General features: G+C 41.5%; 1 protein-coding gene and 1 long non-coding RNA gene across 5 annotated transcripts in view; both read left to right on the top strand.

Moving 5' to 3' along the window:
- ZXDC (ZXD family zinc finger C) overlaps nt 1-21,204 on the top strand; it is a 44,192-nt gene that overhangs the window by 3,789 nt on the left and 19,199 nt on the right. For 2 of the 4 annotated variants that reach the window (XM_028524071.2, XM_036009383.1), the window contains exons 2-7: nt 1,708-1,860; nt 1,958-2,036; nt 2,978-3,108; nt 7,578-7,748; nt 11,241-11,923; nt 13,770-13,854. In XM_028524071.2, the coding sequence (XP_028379872.1) occupies nt 1,708-1,860; nt 1,958-2,036; nt 2,978-3,108; nt 7,578-7,748; nt 11,241-11,923; nt 13,770-13,854 (1,302 nt within the window). Of the gene's footprint in view, nt 1-1,707; nt 1,861-1,957; nt 2,037-2,977; nt 3,109-7,577; nt 7,749-11,240; nt 13,123-13,769; nt 13,855-21,204 lie in introns of those variants that run through there. The other 2 variants (XM_036009384.1, XR_004899304.1) reach the window with 2 other exon arrangements.
- LOC118496745 lies at nt 3,115-4,846 on the top strand. The gene is made up of 2 exons (XR_004899305.1): nt 3,115-4,065; nt 4,096-4,846. It is a non-coding gene; the product is annotated as an uncharacterized LOC118496745 (long non-coding RNA).

Here is a 21,204-nt window from a genome sequence, read left to right as displayed (position 1 = left end):
CTCTCCTGTGTGGCTTGGAGTCTCCCCCAGCACCTCAACCTCCCCACCCCCCAACCCAAGTGTTTTCAATTGGTGCTTTTAGGCTTTATTTCCTGGTGCTGGGTCCCTGGGTTGCGCGGTCTGTCTCGCTGCCTATTTTCACCTGGTTTATCTGTGAGCGAATGTGTGACTTTGAACAGTCAGCTGCCTTGTGCCCCTCACTGGGTCTGCTTGATGCCTCCCCACACATGGGGTCTGCTAGTCACCACCTGCGCGCCTGGGGTCTGCTAACAGCTGCCTGTGCCCTGCGCCCTTGGGTCTGCCAGCCACCGCTTTTTCCTGCTGGGACCTCTCTTGGTGGGCCTCTGACTCCGCCCCTCTTACGGGTCTAGATGAATGGTTGTAGGACTTCTGTACAGTTCAGTCTTCTGTCTTTTTGTTTCTAAATTTTTGTTGTCCTTAATTTTGGTTGTGCGAGGAGGCACTGTGTGTCCACCTACGCCTCCATCTTGGCCGGAAGTCCACATTTGGCCCTGTGAAGGCAAATACAAGGCTGATGTGGCCCCTGGTGAAAATGAGTTTGACACCCTGAGCTACATGATCTGTGGGGTGTCAGTGTTTGAGATGGATAGGAGGGCGAGATGGATCAGTGAGGCCCCAAGAAATGTTTCAGATTCAGCATGCTCAGATTTACCTGACCAAGTAGTCATCTATACCAAAGCCCCAAATTGGGGAAATGGGGGTGGGGAGCAGACTGATGGCAAAGAGGATGATTTTAGGCATTTAGAGAGATTAGGTTTTCCCAGTTCAGTGTTGCCAGGAAGAACAGGGCTCCTTGGGCCAGTACTTTTATGTGATATGGGATGCTGTGCAGTGTGTATCTGCTGGGTAGTTTCAGGTACCTATGGTAGCATGTTAAAGGTTGTGAGAAGAGTTGCAAGTAGGACACCTGATAAGCATCTTGTAGCCTGATATATTCCACCCTCCTTGAGCACCAAATGTTTTCCTTCAAGGAGAATTATTGCTGTGGAAAGTCTGGGAATTGCTTAGGTAGGCTGCTTTGGCTGGGGTTCAACTTGGGGCTGAAGATGGAAGGGATAGAAAAGACCATGTGAGTGAAGATGGCTCTAGTAACCTTCTTTGACAGAGCAGGGAGTCCTGAGGAAATGGGCAGAAGGAAAAAGAAGCCAGATGACAGCAGTGGGGGCTGCCAGTTGCAGAGGATGTCGGGAGGATGTTTGTAATTGTAGAGGATGCAGCATCAACCCAAGGGGTTAAAAAGTCTCAGATACTACAGTGATTTGTGGCCATTCCAACTCAACCCTAACAAAGAAAATCTTGTTCCTTGTCTAATTTTCCTCCCTGGATTTTCTTGGATCTCACACTGGCAGCACTGACACTTGAGTTGACAATGTATGCAAGATCTGTGCCACAGAACTAGGAGCAGGTGGTTGTGATTGGAGGACTTTCCTTGATTGAGTCCTTCATCTCTAAGCCACATCAAAACAAGTGGATTGTGTGAGGCTGTTCACTGCCCTTGGCCACCCTTACTTTAACTATTACAAAGCCAGATGTCAATGGTAGTAAGTTTTCAGAGGTACTTCTTAATCACTTTATTCTTTGTCTGCTTCAGTCAAGGCCAGCAGTGAGTGTCCTGGTTGGTGACTAGTGTAGCTGTGTTCTGTGATTTTTGTCACACCGTTGAACAGGTCTGTTTTTGTTGTTCAGGTTGTGAGAAGACCTTCATCACAGTGAGTGCTCTGTTTTCCCATAACCGTGCCCACTTCAGAGAACAGGAGCTCTTTTCCTGCTCCTTTCCTGGCTGCAGCAAACAGTACGACAAAGCCTGCCGCCTGAAAATTCACCTGAGAAGTCATACCGGTAATGAGCTAGAGAATGCAATGTCATTTGGACCCAAGATTTGTCTTTGTAGTAGCTTGCAGTTATAATTATGTGATGTAACTTTTTCTTTTCTAAGGTGAAAGACCTTTTATTTGTGACTCTGACAGTTGTGGCTGGACCTTTACCAGCATGTCTAAACTCCTGAGGCACAAAAGGTAATTATGCATTTTGATTGAATTAGAAGTTTTGAAAATAAATGTGTTGGTTTTTAGTAGCAGAAGCCTATGAATGCAATATATGTCATTTTTTTAAGTTGTAAGACAGGTGAATGTAGATAATTTGGAAAATTCAGGAAGTTATAAAAAGAACCACTGAGAACCTAATAACCTAAAGTCAGTTTTTTTTCTGTATATACTTGTTTTTAAATTTAATTGACACCCTTTATATATATTCCTATATTTTTAAGAAAATTAACATGTGGAATAAGCTTTCCTTACGCAGTACAAACTTTCCATGGTGATAATGATCACCTTGGAGGGTTTAGTCTACCCGATCATGATGCTCAGCACTTTGCATGTGTATCTCTTTTAGTCTTCACAGCTTTGACTCTGATGTTTTTGTTCTCCCTGTTTTGCAGTGGGACTCGAGGTTGGGTGGATTGTCCATGCTTGCATAGCTAGGGTTTGAGGGCTTTAATATAAAAATGTTACTTGAAAAGACAGCATTAATGCGCTGGCTTGAAACGGTCCTTTAAGCATTGCAGTGGATTTTCTGTGCACACTTATCATTGCCCTCTGTGGGTTGGAAAGCTTGTTTATAATCAGGATTCCTTAACAGTGGAAGTAGCTTTATCAGTACATTGGGAATCAGCTGTTTCTAGATTAAAGCAGCACTGATTGTTCTGTGTTGTCTGACTCTGGAATCAGCTAGGTCATTGAACTAGAGTTTCTAATTACAAAGTGGCTAAACTGCAAGTATGCCCCTGTGGGCTAGAGATACAATTTAGATTTTCTGAAGTATACTGGTAGTTTTTTAAAAAATGCAAAGTGTTTATAGTTTGGTATGTTTTGCAGACTTTTAAACAAAGGGTCACCTCTGAGGCTTGGTGCCTTCAGATGGTGTGAGTAATTACTGTCATGTTTTTCTGTTCTTACAGGAAACACGATGATGACCGGAGGTTTACCTGCCCTGTTGAAGGCTGTGGGAAGTCATTCACGAGAGCAGAGCATTTGAAAGGCCACAGTATCACCCACTTGGGCACAAAACCATTCGAGTGTCCGGTGAAAGGTAGATTTTAATATGTTACTTTGAGCTGTAAACTAACACCATCTCCACACTGATGTTGTAATTTTTAGTTGTTTAAAGGTAAGTTTTAGTTGCTTAAAGACAAGGTGAGTATAAGTTGTAGTATTAGATTTACTTGGTTTTTAGTTAATTGCTCTGTTTTAGGAGCAATGTATTGGACAGAACAGACTTCAGAATCAGATCTGGTTTGACCTTTGGCTCTGCAGTGCTCTCACTAGATCTGTGACTTAGTTACCTGTTTAATTTGGTCGTTGTGATGATTTGGTGAAATAACCTGAAAAATGCTTGTTTTGGCATCTGGCACATATCATGGACTCAGTAAATGGATGCTATCCGTGCTGTGATTGGACAGCAGTAAAGCTAGGCTGGCTTTTTAGAAGGGTGTTAGGGTTTTTTTTCCCTCTAAAACACCGAAGGTATGATTCAGTCACCAAAATTGTGGCTTGGCTATGCTGGCCTTACTGTAGTGCTGCAGAGGCACTAGCAGGTGGTAGAACCAGATCAGTCTAGAGTTGTGAATTTGAATCCTGGCTCTACCCTCCCCTAAGTTGGTGACCTCAGGCAGTCTTCTCTGGTTAGTAAAGACCTGTTCAAAGCTAAGACCATTTCCTACAAAATAAGTATAATATAGATGATACAACCAAGATTCAGTTCTCTTCATCAGAGCTCAGTTAGGGTATGACATGTAGACAGGTAACATGTAAAGTGCTATGGAGGCACAAAGAAGGTCACCCAAACTGTTTCTAGGGCATGGGAATGGCCTCCCAGTCAGCTGAAGAGTGAGGAAAAGCTAGCCAGGTGTCGGGGTGGCAGAAAGGCCAGAGTGGCAAGATCTCCCAGTGCTGTAAGAAAAGCAGTCTCTTGAGTGCTTGGGGCAGGGGAGCAATGGGATCATATTTGAGTTTAGGCTCAGTCTGGTTTCCTTAAAACCAGGTGCTGGTGCCTGGATTGGGCTTTAGTGGAAGGAAGGTGCCTGGACTGGGGTTGGGTGGCGGGAAGGAAGGGAAAGCATAGACAGGAGAGGTAGACATTAGAATTAACAGTACTTGATGACAGATTTGGAAGATGGGGGTTGTGGGAGAGGCGGTAGTTGGGGTCAGTTTGAAGGGGGACACAGGGCAGTAATTAGAGGAAGAGGAGTTTGGTTTGGACATGCTACATTTTAGGTACCCATGCACTTTGCAAATTGAGTTCCTCAGAGGACGGGGCTGTATTGCTGGGCTTGGTGAGTAGGTAGTCTGGAGTGAGGCAGGCAGCACATCAGTAATCATTTAAGCCATGGAAATGGATATAATTCTCAAGGAACAGTGTATAGTTGACCCTTGAACAACGTGGATTTGAACTGTGTGAGTCCAGTTACATGCTCATTTTTTGCAGTTGACAGCAATTCAGTTGACCAACGCATTTCAAGCACATGTTGTTCAAGGGTCAACTCTGTGGTTGGGAATAGGAGCACCTGGAGGGCTGGCTGTAATCATACATGGATTTTTGACACTGCAGATGTTAGCCCACCTAACTGCTGTATTGTTCAGGGTCAACTGTAAATCAGAGAGAGGCAGTATAGTGATTAAGAACGTGAATGATAGATTCAGGCTGCCTGGATTCAAATCCAGGGTCTGCCCTTAAGTAGCTCTGTGACCTTGGTTAAGCGGCTCAAGCTTTCTGTGCCTCTTCATCATATGTAAAGTGGTAATAAAACCTCATAAATTTATTATGAGGGTTCAATTAGTTAATAAGCTTAATTAAGGCACATATGAACCATCTGAAAAGGTCACCTATTGCTGTTGTTATGATTTGTGTTATCAAGGAGGCCTAGGACAAAATCCTGGGGACTGCCACAATTTCAGGTGAAAAGTAGAAGGAGACTGTAAGGTCAAGAGAGGAGGATGTTTGGAAAAGGAAGGGAGTCCTGAGTGCTGAGGTGTGGCGGGTTGGTGAGGAATGTGCGGGGGCTCCTCTGGAAGGCAGGGTCATTGGATTGTTTCACTTATGACACAAGGTTTGAGGTTCAGTGGAGTAGCTAGGGCAGAAGTCTGCTCTAGTACCTGAGAGGGGAGCTAGGGTGAGGCTGGAGATGTTTCTAGAGAGGTGGTTGAAGGAAAGAGGAAAGGGCAGTTGCTGGCTACTGTAGAGTTAGAGAGATGCAGATAATGGAGAGAGGAGTAATAGGGCATTGGCTGGTTGAAAGTGCTCTTGACTGGCAGTGGTGGTGAAGGCAGGAGCTTGGTGGAGGAATCTCAGAGCCTGTTTTCAGATTATGCCATTTTTTCTGCTTTCGTAGATGTTCCATAGTAAAAAGTTAAAAACAAGCACTATCTCCTTTTCCATGGTAACTGGAGGAGGAAGAGAGAATAGAGGGCCATCAGCAGGAAGCATGTATGAGGGAGGACAGATGGGGAACCAAGGACAGCATGAATGGGATGGGACCTTCAGGACACATGTGGTGGTTTCTCTAGTGTGTTTCAGAATGTCTCACAGGGAGTCAAGGTTGGTAGATGTTTGTGTGGTCACTTTGCAAATGAGGATGCAAGCTGTGCAGATACCTGTGGAAATTGCAGGTTTGGAGGGAAGCTTGTCATTATGGGACTCCTTCACGCTTCCCCTGAGTGTGGTGTCTTGGTATAAAGGTGGGTTGCTGTTTATTAATATCTTTGATTTGTACAGAACTGACGTAAGTCTCAACATATAATGCTGTAATTAGGAAATAACACTGTTAACATGAAAAAATGGTCACATTCTGGTCATCAAAGAAAGTACAAATTAAAATGAAATATATTGTGTTCCCTGTTGAATTAGCAAATATTTTAAAAAATGGAAACTCAACTGCTGGCAAAAGTGTGTAGCAGACATCCTTATTGTGGTTGATCTTGTTCTTTGGGACGGCAGCTTGATTAAAAAGTGTATTCAGCACCTCCGTTCTGTGAGCTACCTTCAGAAATTTGTGCTGAGTACTCCCAGCTGGAAAAAGGGGCCAGGAACATGACAGATAGAGGGTATTGCCATGCACTGGGTGGAACACAGTAGGCGTCATAGACAAGATGCCCGAGGGTGAGACCATAACACCTACTCTCTCTATGGTGTTTTCCAAATGTACTGGCATGAGCCTGACTAGAAAACAAGTTTGAAGCTTTGTTTGAAAACGATATAAGTTCAAAACTCATTAGAGGCAGCCAAAACCCTTATTCATCTGACCATATCCTATCTTTATAGCCTCTTTTCCTAAAATAGGCTTCCCCCTGGCCCTGGACTCCAGCAGCTCCCCCTTGCCACCCTGAAAGTTGCCACAGTATAAAGATGCTTGTTTCTACTTGTTTAGGCACTCTGTGAGTACTCTGTAGGTTGGTATTATACACTTAGTCCTCATAATTTCTGTGAGGTTGGTGTCATTTCTACTTTACAGAAAGGAAAAAGATTCCAAAAGGATAAATAAGACTATATACTACAGAGGGCTGAACTAAAGTTGGGATGCAGTCATGCTAGCTCCAGAGCAGGACCTGCCCCCTCAGCATTACTGCCCTTTATGGCGTCCATGCCTTAGCTTGGCAGCTCCCTTGACTTGAATGCCCTTGCTCTGCTCTGGCCGGCCCCTACCATTTGTTGGCACCCAGTTACCTCACATGGTAGCTGCCTTCTGAAACCTTTTTTCTATCCTCTCTGGAGGTGTGCTGCTTCCTCTGCTTCCAGCATATGCCACGGAACTAGAGCTGGTTTTATTCTGCCCTTTGTTAAGACATTGGATTGTTTACATGTCTCTACTAGGTTACAAGCTACCAAGAACCCTACTTCCCCTTCTGTCCCTGTAGTGCAGACCTCCAACAGTGGAAATTCAGGGCATGAAGGAAGGTGGCTATATTTTTGAATCTCTAGTTTTCCCTCTGACCTGTGTGCAGGTCTGCAATCTTACTGACTGGCTAAGCAGTTGAGTAGTTAATAAGGCAGTGCCAGTTCCAGGTTCTGCTTATATCCCTGACTTAGGGCCATTTGTTTGGTCACTCTGGGCATCAGTTTCTCAGTGGTAAAATGATAAGAATTGGCCTTGGTGATCTGTTGAGATAGCTTCTAACTTTAAATGTCATACATTTATGGTTGTTATATAATAGTAGCTTAATAGAGATGATTAGTATAAATTTTTAGCAATTGAATGTTTATGGAATTAACAATTTAACTTAATCTTTCTAGCAGCCCTGTGTAATGGGTGAAGAAATAGGCTCAGAGTTAACTTGTCCAGGGTCACATGTCTTAAATACAAATGATGTGGAACTTCAAATCTCCTTTTAAAAACAGAGTTTGCTTTCAAATTTAATTCTGTGTGATGCTGCTTCAAGGGGTCTTTAGTGTATGTCTCTGGCCAGTAGCCAAAGCATGGACATGATTCTGATATGACAAGGAAATATCAGCATTTGTTCCTTGGTAATCCATAGATTTAACAGTCATCATTGTTTCTGTTCCAGGGTGCTGTGCCAGGTTCTCTGCTCGTAGCAGTCTCTACATTCACTCCAAGAAACACCTGCAGGATGTGGGTGCTCCAAAAAGCCGTTGCCCGGTCTCCAGCTGTAACAGACTGTTCACCTCCAAGCACAGCATGAAGGCACATATTGTCAGGCAGCACAGCCGGCACCCAGGTCTGCTTGATTTTTGTCCCTCTTAGAGGGCTACAAAGATGTGTAAGGTCAGCATGTTTCAGAGAAGCAAAAGCGTGTCATTCCTTCCTTAGCTTCTCTCAGAAGTTGGCTGAGTCTTAGGTTAAGTTAATCTAGTGCAGTGAGGTCTTACCAGTCTAGGGACCATGACTGCCAAACCTGGTGGCCTCTTTCAGACTCTCCTGCCACTTCTTGCCTCTGCTTCTCTGATTCGTCCTTGGAGAACATTCAGTGTTCTATTTTGTTGGCTTTTCCTAGCATACGCCTCAATTCTGTGTCCCCCTGTGACCTAGGAACCCCCTGTGTTCCTCTGCTGTTTCTGTCTTCTTCAGCTGCTCTTTCTAAGTCCCATTGGTTCTTTATGAGCACACCCTTTTGTCTCCTCCATTCCACTGCTGGAAAAAGTCCTTCAAGATGAGAACAGAGTTGTGTTTCAGGATGTGAATGGGGACAGGATTGTGAGGGCAGAGAGGGAACCACGACAGTTCTCTGGGAGGTGGGAGGGCCCACAAGATAGCCTTGTTCATTTGGTTGCATGGTGGCATAGAACTTAGAATCCTGCCTCTTGAGGCTGCAGTGCACAGTCCTCTAGTCAGGATGTTGAGAGGTCTGGGTGGCCATGTGGTTGACTCCTTAGAGCACTCTTATCACCCTGCTCTCTAGGGTATGGTGGGGTTGCTGCACCTGGCAGGTCCTAGCTGGTGAAATCCTGGCAAGCTATAGAGTTATCCGAGTGTGTTGCTAATCAGGTCCTGCTCATTGCCACCTGTGTGACAGGCAGCACCAGCCTTGGGGTGTAGTCGCTGCCTAGCTGTGTGATCCTGGGCAGGGAGTAGGCCTGCCAGCTCTGGTTTGTCCATCTTTCAGACATGGAATTTGAGTGGTTCTCATATTGCAATGTCTTGTTAAAGTGTCTAGAATAGGGCTTGATGAGTAGTTTAGTTCAGTGAATGTTTGTGCCCTTCCTGTGGCTTTCTCTGATCCCATTAGTGTGGTCACTTCTTTCCTCCTTTGGTTGTAACAGTGATTGCTTTGTATTTAAAGACACTGTCCTTCTAGACACTAGGTAGGTATCTTGAGGACTCATGTTAGAGGCTGTCAGCTCGGCTCACAGGCCAGTCAGGTTCCTTATGCTGATGTTCAGAGGCCCTCAGTGATTGACTATGTTCCTGCCTCTGTCTCTAAAACTTACTTGCCCAACTGTGAACTGGTGGTCTGTGATACCATGTACCTGACCTCTCTGCTCCTTCCCCTTTCCTAGCTTGGCTAATACAGAAGTCAGCAACAGCACTGTTTATTCTCTGGATATGAGAACCTCTCAGGTGCTTCTGTAGTGCTTGTTTTCCAGGCTCCAAATTTATGATGTGACACTGACTTACTCAGGTCATTCTTCCCTGCCACAAGTTAGGGGTGGGTAGATGACCAGGTGTTGGCCCAGTGTTTGCCTCATGAGAAATAAGTGCTTGGGAACGTCCATTTTTTGTGGACCAACTTTGCCAGGGTCTACCCTGGATTACCTTTTTGAGTTTCTCCTCATAGTGGTCCTAGGATAGGGGGTTCCTAACCACTCTGTCAATGACAAAGAAACTGAGATGGAAATGAGAAGGATTTGCTAGAGGTCACATAGGCAAAGAAGGGCTGGAACAAAGCCAAGATTGTAACCTTATGTTAGATGCTCTATTAATTAATGTTAATGATTTTTGAATATCTGGTTCTTATACATAGCAGGCTCCAGTAAAAGTGGAATTAATAAAGTGCTGACTAGGAAATTTTTGGACAAATCACTGTTTGCACTAAGGTTATTATTAACCTTTTCATAGGGAGCTGATTCCTCAGAATTGTCAAGGGAATTTTTGGAAAGTTTTGAAAAAAAGATAGTTTTGATTTTTAATTTTTCCAAAGAATCACTGCCATTTTCTTTCAGAATGTCTCATCACTAAGAGATACTTAAGAAGCAATAATATATTGATCCTACATTTAAACTTTGAAGTAATATGACCGTTAAAGAAGATATATTCTGAATTTGATTATTTTAAAATTTATTTGGGGGGCTTGTCTAGAGTAGATTCTTTCATAGGTCTGCATGACAAATATAATGGGCACTCTGACCTGGTGTCCACAATTGGAAAATAAGAGCTTGGGATTAGCTAATGTTTGGTATGGGAGGAACAGAGCCAGGAACTGGGAGCCTGTTTCCTCTGGCTGGGACCTGGCACATTCTAGAAGTTGCAGGTAGGAATTTCTTAAGAATAACATCAGATCCTTGTTTGGCTCTGGATTTGGGATGATTGAGTGCACTTGTATATAAACCCCCAACTTGAGTATTCATTGAAATTTTTAAAAAGTATGCCAGTGTTCATTATTCCCCCAGGGATATTCTGATTATTTGGATTAATTGGATAACTAATACCCAGATGATTAGAGTATTGGGACCAGTAAGACTGAATGAAGAGGGATCTATTAGAGTTGTTTCTACAGTAATTATTAAATGTTGCTTAAGGCCCATCAGGCACTGTGCCTGGTGCTAAAGTACAAAGATGGTCAGACAGACTGTACCCTCAGGATGATCATAGCAGGGGGTAGGGGGGAGTATTAGAGACTGAGGGTAGAAAGGTGGTAGGGAGAGGGGAGTCTGTCTCTAGAGTGCCTGCGGAACCAGATCTCTAGTTCTCTGCAGCTCCCTAGAGCTGGGGCCTACTGGCCAATTTTTTTTCCCCATTCACCACCCCCAAATGACTCAAATCTGTTTTGGAGTGGCAACTAGTTGTACAGTGAGGCATAGAGTTTGATGAGACATGAGCTGATACAAGCTAATTCCAAAAATATTCTCAGAACTAGAGTTCACTTTGGGTCTGACTTCGCAAGATTTGGATGCCATGGAAAGTTTTCCAGTCTTCTCAGGGGTAGCTGTTGTACAGCAGAAGGTATACAGGATTTAAAGCCAGAGAAGACATGGCTTCAAGTTCTGTTACCCATTAATGTGATTTCAGAAAATGTTATTTACTCTTGAATTATTTCTTCCATCTGGAGACATCCCTGTGAGCTCTAGGATTTGAGACAACATATGCAAAATGCCTTATGTGTCATCAGGCTTTCTTCGTTGAATGTTCTGCTTTTGATGTGCCAGGCAGCAGGGTCAGGAATTAGGCAATAGATGTTGTCTTGATGGGTTGCCTAATATCTTGTGTACAAATAAAACTTCCTAGTCTTCTGCCCTGGCTGGTATAGCTCAGTTGATTGAGCGTGGGTCTCCAAACCAAAGGGTCACTGCTTTGATTCCCAGTCAGGGCACATGCCTGAGTTGCGGGGCAGGCCCCTAGTAGGTGGTACATGAGACACAACCACATGTTGATGTTTCTCTTTTTCTCCTTCCCTTCCCCTCTCTAAAAAATATATAAATAAAATCTTTAAAAGCAAAACAACTTCTTAGTCTTCTAAGGGCATAAAATAACTGGACTGTTTATTCCTTTTCAGATCTCTTCCCTCAGCTAGGAGCTCAAAGTTCTCTTCCAGTCAGTGAACTTGGCAGCCCAGGCCAAAGTGAGCTCAACAACATAGACCTGACAGTACTCTTCTCTGATGTACCTGCTGATGGTAGTAGTGCAGCAGGGGCCTCGGATGAGGCACTGACTCCTGGAATCCTGACTATTGATGTGACTTCTGTGAGCTCCTCTCTTGGAGGGAACCTCCCTAATAATAGTTCCTTAGGGCCAATGGACCCACTGGTCTTGGTGGCCCACAATGACATTCCTCCAAGCCTGGACAGCCCTCTTGTTCTTGGGACAACAGCCACAGTTCTTCAGCAAAGCAACTTCAATATGGATGATATGCAAACTGTAAGTGCAGGAGAATTAGGCTGTCTGGTAGCTCTGCCTGTCAAGAACTTGAGTCAGGACCCACAGGTTTTGACCTCCAGCAGCAGTTTGGCAGTGAACACCACCACACTGACCTCTTCAAGCAACCTCCCAGGGAATACCAGTGTCCCAGAATTGCTGGCTTCAATCAAAGTGGAACCAGACTTACCTTCTGGCCCTGAAGCTGTCAGGCGGCAAGAACAAAGCAGAGAGGTGCCCCGGCCTGTGTTCTCCAGCCCTCCAGAAAAGCACAGTCCTCAGAGAGACACAGGGCTCAGTGCAGGGACTGGCAACTTTTATTTGGTATGAAGTGCTATATTCAGTCACTGCCACATAGCCCACTTCTCTTACACTTAATTTTGAGGATGTTCTGGATTAATCATTTATGTACAGACATTTCTTATTCTTTGTGAAAGAATGGAGCCCTGGACTACCAGTTTGGAAATCTGAATTCTGATCCTGAGTCAGAACTGATTAGTTTTTATAACCTCGAGCAAATCACTTAACCTGTCTGAGCCTAAAAGTCTCATTTCTAAAATGAGGGGGGTTGGCTAGATGATTTCTAAGGTCCTTTTGAGTGCTGTGATTACTTGATAATGTGTTTCTTTTCCTGAAAAAAAAAATTGGTAGTATTTCATAATGTTGAAATAGTCTGCCTTTGTGCTTTTCACATAATAACAAGCCCTTAGACTTACTAATAAGCAGAGTAAGGGGGATGTTGTTATCAATTGTCTTTAGAGTTTTAATGGAAATTTTAAAATCATGCAAAACAATTTTTTTAAAAGAATTAGAGTTAGGGGGGGAAATAGTGGTTTGTGTACCTTTGTTTCTGGAGGGTTATGAGTAGTTCTCCAGTTTTGAGGCTTGACAGTTAATATCCTTTATATTTATATCAGTTTTACATTTAATATAATTTAAAAATAATTTAAAGATTCTTGGAGAAGTCTGATTTCTTTCCTCAGGTTCAGATGGGAATGATCAAATAGGTCTTTTTCTTTGTGGCACAGGTTAAGTTTGATAGTGATATTGATCAAAATATTAAATCTTACCACAACTTCTAAAAAAGAGTTTAATTCTCTGAATTAGGATCAATTTGAGGGATGTGGTAACCATCCACCATGGAGCCAGCATTTATGTCTTTTGAGAGAACCTCCATCTCTGTCTAGCTTTGTCTGGTGTCTTATTTATTGTGGGGGCATATCTACATGTGCTAATCTCTGCTTCAGCAGCTACAGCAGTTGCCTAGTGTGCAGGTGCCTAGGCCTGGAGGGGACATGGCTAAGGCTCAGAGATTTGTAGGGTGTCACTGCCTGAGTGCAGGGCCTCAGTGCCTTGGGAAACAGTAATTCTCTGGTGTCATTGCGTCATCAGAGGCCTAACTGTGGGTGGGGACAGGAGGAGCCACCCTGACCTCGATCCTTGATCCATTTTCTTGCTAGCTGAGTGACATTGGGCTGCCTCGATTTTCTGAGCACAAATGGTGTGTGTTGAATGGGTTATAGGTATGCCGTGAGCTGTTTAGGGTTGTTCTTTCTCTTTTTGTAGTGGTAAGCATTAACATGGTTTTCTTATAAAACATTCACAAACTCAGCTGAAGGCCTATTTAAATACTATAATACTGTTTGACTCCCTCAGTAAACTTCCTGAATTCATAACCAATTATTGCTTTGGTCTGTAAAACACTGAGTTGAGCACCTGCCACTGGAGTGGCCTCTGCAGTGGGTACATGAAATAGGACCTCCAGGTCTGTCATACAAGTATTATGTGGCATGCTCTGAAAAACGTTGGCAAGTACTGCAGTAAATTAATCTTGAATCACTGAGGGAAGACTGGTTATTTGTTTCAGACAGCAGAGAAGTATGTAATTCATTTTTTAACAGTTTCTGTATAAAATATTTTAATGTTTTAGACTTTCGAGGAATAAACTTGGAATATCTGGGTAATAAAATTATATATATTGTTCCAACTCTGATTTCATTTAGCTATCACTATAATTGTACATAGTATTTGATTCTCAGTGAGCCTTTGCTGGAGATTCTCAAAGAGTATTCGACTTTGCTCTGTTCAGGAAGCAGAATTACTACATATTGGTAGTTCCCTCCCTTTGCTGTTTCGGTCAAGTGACTGACACACTTTTCTTTGATCTCAGGAAAGTGGGGGCTCAGCAAGAACTGATTCCCGAGCCATTCAACTAATCAAGAAAAAAAAGCAGAAAGGAACTGGGAGCAATGCAGGTGAGGCTGTGTGTGCTGCAGTGCTGGGGGAGTGAAGGTTCTGATAGCTTGGGGCTTAATTAGGGACAGGAGAAATACATAGAATGGATGTTTTCTATGTTCTTTGTGTTACTTTTATGTTCGGAATGCCCTTTCATCAACTTCTTAGTTTTTATGTGAATTTAAGAAAAAAAGTTACAAAATTCCTAGCATCAGTGTGGACATGTTTTATTTAACTAAAAAGCTGAGTAAAAGTTAGTGGTTGCAAACTTCAGTGTTTGTTACCTGGTAGGGTGCAAGTTAAAGAGCAAAGCAGACCATGTGTCAAAAGTGGAGGTGGAAATCTGATGATAAATGGCTGCTGGCCCTTGAGCTTGGCATTTGGGAAGACCCTGAGGACAGCTGCTGCTGACCGAGCCAGCCTCTAGGCGGCATGAGTCATTATGGGTACCTAGTTTAGTTATATGTTGAAGTCTTCTAATTTTAAAATGTCAGCAACATTTTTGGTTTTTAAAAAAAACACTAAGTAGACACAATAAGACCTAGTTTGTGGCCTCATGCATCTATACATTCATCCATCCTGAAAATGGAATAGTGAGACACAGTGTTTAGAGGAAACTACAGTAAATTCTTTTGTAAAGATAACATGAATTATCGTTAATGCTTTTATTTTATACATTTTATTTGTCTTATATTTATCTAAAATGTGTTTTTAAAATATCGGGGTATGGAGAATTAGCAATATAATTTTATTATCTTTCTGTCCTTAATAATATGGGGCTTTTTCTTTAAAATAATAATAACTCCTTTAGTTTTCTTAAAGCAAACATTGCCCTATAAGGTATGTTGTACATGTCAGTGTTCATTGTGACTGAGCAAGGGTTACTACCTCCATAGTTCACAAAATGCCCAAATAGAGCCCTGGCTGGCGTAGCTCAGTGGATTGAGCGCGGGCTGGGAACCAAAGTGTCCCAGGTTCAATTCCCAGCCAGGATACATTCCTGGGTTGCAGTCCATAACCCCCAGCAACCGCACATTGATGTTTCTCTCTCTCTCTCTCTCTCCTCTCCTCTCTCTCTCTCTCTCTCTCTCTCTCTCTCCCTCTCTCTCTCTCTCCCCCCCCGCCCTCCCTCCCTCTCTCCCCCTCCCCCTCCCCCTCCTCCTCCCTCCCTCTCTCCTCTCCCCTCCCCCTCCCCCTCCTCCTCCCTCCCTCCCTTCTCTCTCTAAAAATAAATAAATCTAAAAAAAAAATGCCCAAATAGGACTTTTGGAGATGATAATAATAAAAGAAAGTATGGTGCTGGTGATCTATAGAATGACATTCAGCACATATTAGGCAAAGTTGATGAAGGAAACCAAATGCCTTTATTTAACCTGATAGTAATCTCAGCTTGAAGAAAAAAGTGCGATGAACATTCAGGTATATAATACATGTTATATCCATTGCATTGCTTTGGAGTTGCATTTCTAGATGTGGTTTTACATTTTAATTTATTTTTTTAATATTTCAGCATTTTTTAAAATAGGGACATTGAAAAAACATAGCCCCATATTAATTATACTAGTATCACTTCATTAAAATGAATTCTATTTTCTTAATGTCAGTATTTAGCAAATGGTCAAATTTTAATTGTCCCAAATCCCATAAATTTTTTTTTTAAGATTTCATTTATTTACACTTAGAGGGGAAGAGAGGGAGAAAGAGAAGGAAAGAAACATTAGTGTGTGGTTGCCTCTCAAGTGCCCCGCACGCCCGCCCCCCCCCATGATCTGGCCTGCAACCCAGGCATGTGCCCTGACTGGGAATTGAACCATTGACCCTTTGGTTTTAGGCTGTCACTCAATCCACTGAGTCATATGAGCCAGGGCCCATAAATGGTTTTTAAAACTGTTTGAATCAGCATCCCAATAAAGCTCATTTATGACTATGGGTTGACATGTTTCTTAAGTTTCTTTTACATCTGTAGACTTCTTCCATCTCTCTCCTGTGTATTTGTTGGAGAATCTAGCCAGTGTGGATTTTGCTGATTGTGTCACTGTGGTACAGTTTAACAGGTTTCTGTCTTGTATGTTTCCTGTAAATTAGTAATTACATCTGTGGGCTTGGTTTAATTGAAGTTTGATTTTGGAGGGGGTGGGTAGCAAAATGCTTACCAGGTGGTAGGGGGCTCTTCCAGGTGTCTCTGACGTCTTTGTTAGCAGCTGTTGATGACCAGTAGATTGATTAGGGGTTGCAGAAAGATGATATTCTATCATTCCTTTTAAAATAATGAGTTAGTTTCTTAGCACCTTCCAGTAGTGGTCAAAATGTTTTTAGACACTTGTTGATAAACATTTTACACATTTTTATGGGAAGAAATCTAGAACCTGCCAAGTATTCAAGCTTCATATGTTGAAGGCAGGAGAATTTTCCTGTAAGTGCCAGCCATATACCTTCCTTGAAAAGCCCTCTTGAAGTATAACCAGTTGAGAGAGAGAAGAATGAAAATACAGATGCATAGTCCCTTTTCCAAAACCCTTGGGACTAACTGTTTCCACCCCACACCAGCCATTAAATGCTTCTTTTGTTGGCAGTATTCCATATGTATTATTATTTATTTGTGTCCTCCATTTGTGGTGCTCTTCATCCAGCCTCTCCTCATATTAGCATCTCACATAATCAGTATATTTACCTAACTCGTGGTCATGGCCACTGTTCTATTACATGGACTGCAGATTGTATTTGGGTTTGACCAGTTTCCTACTAGTGTCTTTTCTGTTCCTACATTTCATTTGGTTGTCACGACACTTTAGCCTTCTCCAGTCTGTGTCTGTTCCTCAACCCTTCCTTGCCTTTCATGATGCCTATGAAGAGTACTGGTTCCCTAGTCTGGAATATCCTTCCATTTGGATCTGTCTCATGCTTTTTCTTGATTTGACTGAAGTTATGGACCTTTTGAAGCCAAAGTGGGGTGTCCCCATTGCATTGTGTCAAGGTACATGTAATCAACGTGTAACAGATAATACTAACCTTGATCGGGGTTAAGGTATTATCTGCCAGGTTTTCCCATTGTGAAGTTACTATTTTTTCCTCTAATTAATAAATATTTATTTGAGGTAGATACTTTGAGATGGTGTGTAGATCTCGAGGGTCTATAAGATCACCCTGATTTTTCACATCCAAATGCAAGTTTGATGGTCTCCAAGGCCACTCTTAGGTTCAGTAATTTTCTAGAAGGGCTCAGAACTCACAATTATGGTTTACTACAGTGAAACAACACAGAATAAAATCAGCCAAGGGAAGAGGGGCATAAGGCAGGGTGCAGGACAGTTCCCAGAGTGAAGCTTCCAGTTGACCTGTCCCGAGAGTTGTGGACAGTGCTAACTCCTCCCACTGTGTGACAACACACAGGGTATTGTCAGCCAGGGGAGTTCACCTGAGTCTTGCTCTCCAGCTGTTGAGCAGGGCCCCAGGCCTCCACCATAAATCACATTGTTAGACTACTTAGGGTGGCCCAGGGCCCAAAGGTAAACAAACACATCTACCAGACAGGACATTCCAAGGACCTTGAGATTAATTTCCAGGAGCCTGGAGTGAAGGCCATACCTCACCTTGGGCAAGGTTAATCCATTTCCACACACTGTGTAGATACCTTGTTTCTCTTTCAATCTCTCACTAAGTCAACACTCAAGGGTAGATTTGCCTGCGATATTATTACTGTGGTGTTTTTCAGTTTCCTTCATTTCTTGCACATTTATTAATTAGAATTTTCCTATAAGGAAGAGCTGTCCCTTCTCTCCCATTCATTCAGTTACATCAGTATGTATGCAAAGGTATTTCTTTTATCCTTTAAGTTATTATAATATTGTATTTTTAAAAACTTTTTTTATTGTTGTTTAAGTACAGTTGTCTCCATTTTTCCCCCACCACTTCCCCCACCCCTACTTAATTTATTATCAGTATTTATTTTGATGCTCAAATTGTTCCAGCTTTGGCCACTGGTAGCAATTTTGGTTGGATCCTTTCAACATGCCTCCATCCTGGTGTTTTAGGGAGACACTTTCTACTTTTTGGTTCCACCAGACTTGTCTTATATTGTCCCTAGCTCAGTCCTAGAGTCTGTCACTCTCCAAGGAGCCCTGTTCCTTTTATTGGAGAGAGATATCTGAAACTGAGGTCTAGGCTGTGGGTGTGCTCGTTGTCCCTGCTAACAGGGTATCATTGCATCTAGGCTCTTTTGGCAGATGCTGCTAGGAGATATATTTATGTTTTATATTGGGTTGGCCAAAATGTTCATTTAGTTTTTTTCTGTATGATGGCTCTAGTAGTGCTTAGTTGCGTTAATTTCATTCAAAACAATTTTGTTGGATTGTATTGTGACAGCTGTCATATCAGCGTGCATTAAAAAATTACCAAAATTGTTGCATTTTTGTGCAGTCCTTTTAATTGAAGATGGAAGAATATACAGAACATTTTTTACATATTATGCTTTGTAATTTCAAGAAAGGTAAAAACACAACTCAAATGCAAAAAAAGATCTGTGCAGTGTATGGAGAAGGTGCTGTGACCAATAAAATATGTCAAAAGTGGTTTGTGAAGTTTCTTGTCACTACTGACATTTTGGCCAAGTAATTCTTTGCTGTGGGGCTGTCTTATGCATTGGAAGATGTTTAGCAGTGCTCCTGTCTTCTATCTACTGGAAGCCAATAGCAGGAGATAACCAACATACTCCAAAGCAATAAAGTTCTTGGTGAAAATGAAAAATATGTCCAAATCACTGGGCATATTTGTCCAAAAATATTTTTGCCCAAAAATATGTCCAAATGAAAAATATGTCTTTTAAGGAAAAAAACTAAATGGACTTTTTGGCCAACCCAATATTATGTTATATATATCAATAGAATATATAACCTGCACTAGCTATGCTTTAACAGAATATTTCACATTTTAGAATGGAAATATGGTACATATGTTCTGTATTTGTTAACATGCCTAGTTACTACATTGGCATTTTTCAGTGAAATATATTCATGTAAGTGGGATCAACTAAGATTATAAATAGTTTCACAGGTGTTACTGCTAAATTATTTTTGGCACCAAATTTAAGGGGGGGAATGTAGATTTTGGAACTTCCTGGGTTTTTGGATTGTGGTATAATAAGTCCAGGAACAGTGAGGTTACAGGTTAAAAGGACTATTAATGGAATTAAGTAATTTGAACATAGTCTGGACTTCACATTATCAGTGTAGTGAAGTCCAAAGTGCATATGCTGATTCTTAGGAAATGTGCAATCTGAATGATTTGATAAATAAGATATAGGATCTAAAACCCTATAGATCCTTCCCATTGGGTTGCTCTTGAATGTACAAAATAAAATTGTGCCATTTCATCTTCAATATTGAGGTCCCCCGTCAGAATAAACCAAGAATATTTTCTCAGCATAAAAAGTCAAGAGAAACTTTTATTCTTGAAGCTGATAGTTAGCAAAATAAGCTTTAAAAAAGTGTAACCAATTTTAGAACTATAAACATCCATATTATATAAACATCTCTTTTCTGTACTCTTAACAGTAGGGGGCGGGAAAGAAAACAGTGCTTACTGGAAAAGACGGTAAACAGTAAAACACACATGTTAGGGGAGTCATACAATAAAAGTGTAAACAAGTGTGGGTCCCCTAACTTTTTTTATTTTTTTTGACCGAGTCAAAGAGCAGAATCCCAACTTCATGTTGTCTAGAAAAAGCACATTTTGGATGTTAATATTTAGGAATGTTAAAATTAAGATAAGAAAACAAAAGAAAAGCCAGAATCACAAAGCATAGGCTCATACTATTAGTATTAACTTTTTTTTTATTCCTTATCTGATGATATGCTTATTGATTTTAGAGAGAGGGGAAGAAGGGAGGGAGAAAGAAAGAGAAACATTGTTTGGCTGCCTCTCACACGTTCCATGACTGGGACCAAACCTGAACATAGGCGTGTGCCATGACCGGGAATTGAACCTGTGACCATAAACTGCTGGTGACCTTTGGTTTGTGGGACAGTGCTCCAGCCAACTGAGCCACACCAGCCAGGGCAATACTACTATTATTAAAAGCATACAATTTAAAGATGATGACTTGGCGCAGAGAAGATTTTCCCTGTTTTTGGTTGCTCTCCACATACGATCAACAGCAGAACTATAGAAGACTTCTGGCCGTTTATGTGAATATTTATATGAAGGCTTACATTATCAAACATTAGAAAGTAAAACTGATAGAAATCTAGGATTGGATAAATAAAAACCAATATCCGAGGTAATTAACTCATTTACAATTGAAGCAGAAAATGATACAAAAGATGTTTACAGTGGGAATAATAAAGTTGATTCAATAGATCCTATTCCTTGAACATGGAATATTTATAGAAATTAAACTGAACAAATTAGGCCATCAGAAAAAGCATTGCAAAATTGTTAGGCAAAAATCCCCAGCCTGATGGTGTATGTATTTGACCATAATGTGATAAAATAGAAAGTAAAAATTACTTGGAAAACAAAAGAAAACCTACCAAATTCTTGGGTAAAAGAAGCAATAAAATCTAATTACAAATGCTTACAGAAGAAATGGATAGCCAAGTGGTTTTATGTTTGAACTCTTGAGCAAGCAGCTGCTCTGTCTTCAGTTTTCTCCTTTGTAAAACAGTAATAGAAGCAGCTATATTGGATTCTTGTGGGGAATAAGTGAGATAATACTGGTAAAGTGCTTACAAGTACTCCAAATCTCAGCTATTTACTGTTGTTAAGGATGAAAGGGAGGGGATATGGCTAAAGCCAGACAGAAGTTTAGGCAGTGCTTGCCTTCGTATTAAGTAAGAGAGAGAACAAATCTAAGAGGAATCAGAATTCTGAATTTTGATGCATAAGTTGACAAACTATTCAGTGTGGGCTAAACAAAAAATCTTTATGTCTATATAGCCCCTAGCTTGTCAGTTTCTACCGCTGAGTAATATCACCAAGAAAAAAAAAAGTGTAAGTGAATTTCACAGATTCAAAAAAAAAATAAGTATCATTGAAACTCTGATAATAAATTAGAGTGCTTGCAACAAAATGCACACTTTCCAGGAAAACAGAAATTATCATTATTCAAAAATAAGAACTGTGAGTAAAGTTAGTATTTCAGAGTCTCATGCTTGCCTGTTAACAGCTTCTGCTTGTCCATGGTATATGTGTAGTAGCCGCTGTTCTAGTGTTTTTGTGGAAAATAGGAAACTCCCCATGATCTGGGTACAAAGCTTGCCAAGGATACCCCATGAAAAGAGAGCTGTATGTTGATGTTTATGACAATTGATGGAAATGTTCTCAAAACACATAGGATCTGGCAATAAATTTAATATTCTGACTAGTGGGGTTTA

The sequence above is a fragment of the Phyllostomus discolor genome, chromosome 9, assembly GCF_004126475.2.
Source record: "Phyllostomus discolor isolate MPI-MPIP mPhyDis1 chromosome 9, mPhyDis1.pri.v3, whole genome shotgun sequence".
NCBI lineage: Eukaryota > Metazoa > Chordata > Mammalia > Chiroptera > Phyllostomidae > Phyllostomus > Phyllostomus discolor.
The sequence above is the reverse complement of the archived record's forward strand: the minus strand, read 5'-3'. Positions and strand labels throughout refer to the sequence as shown.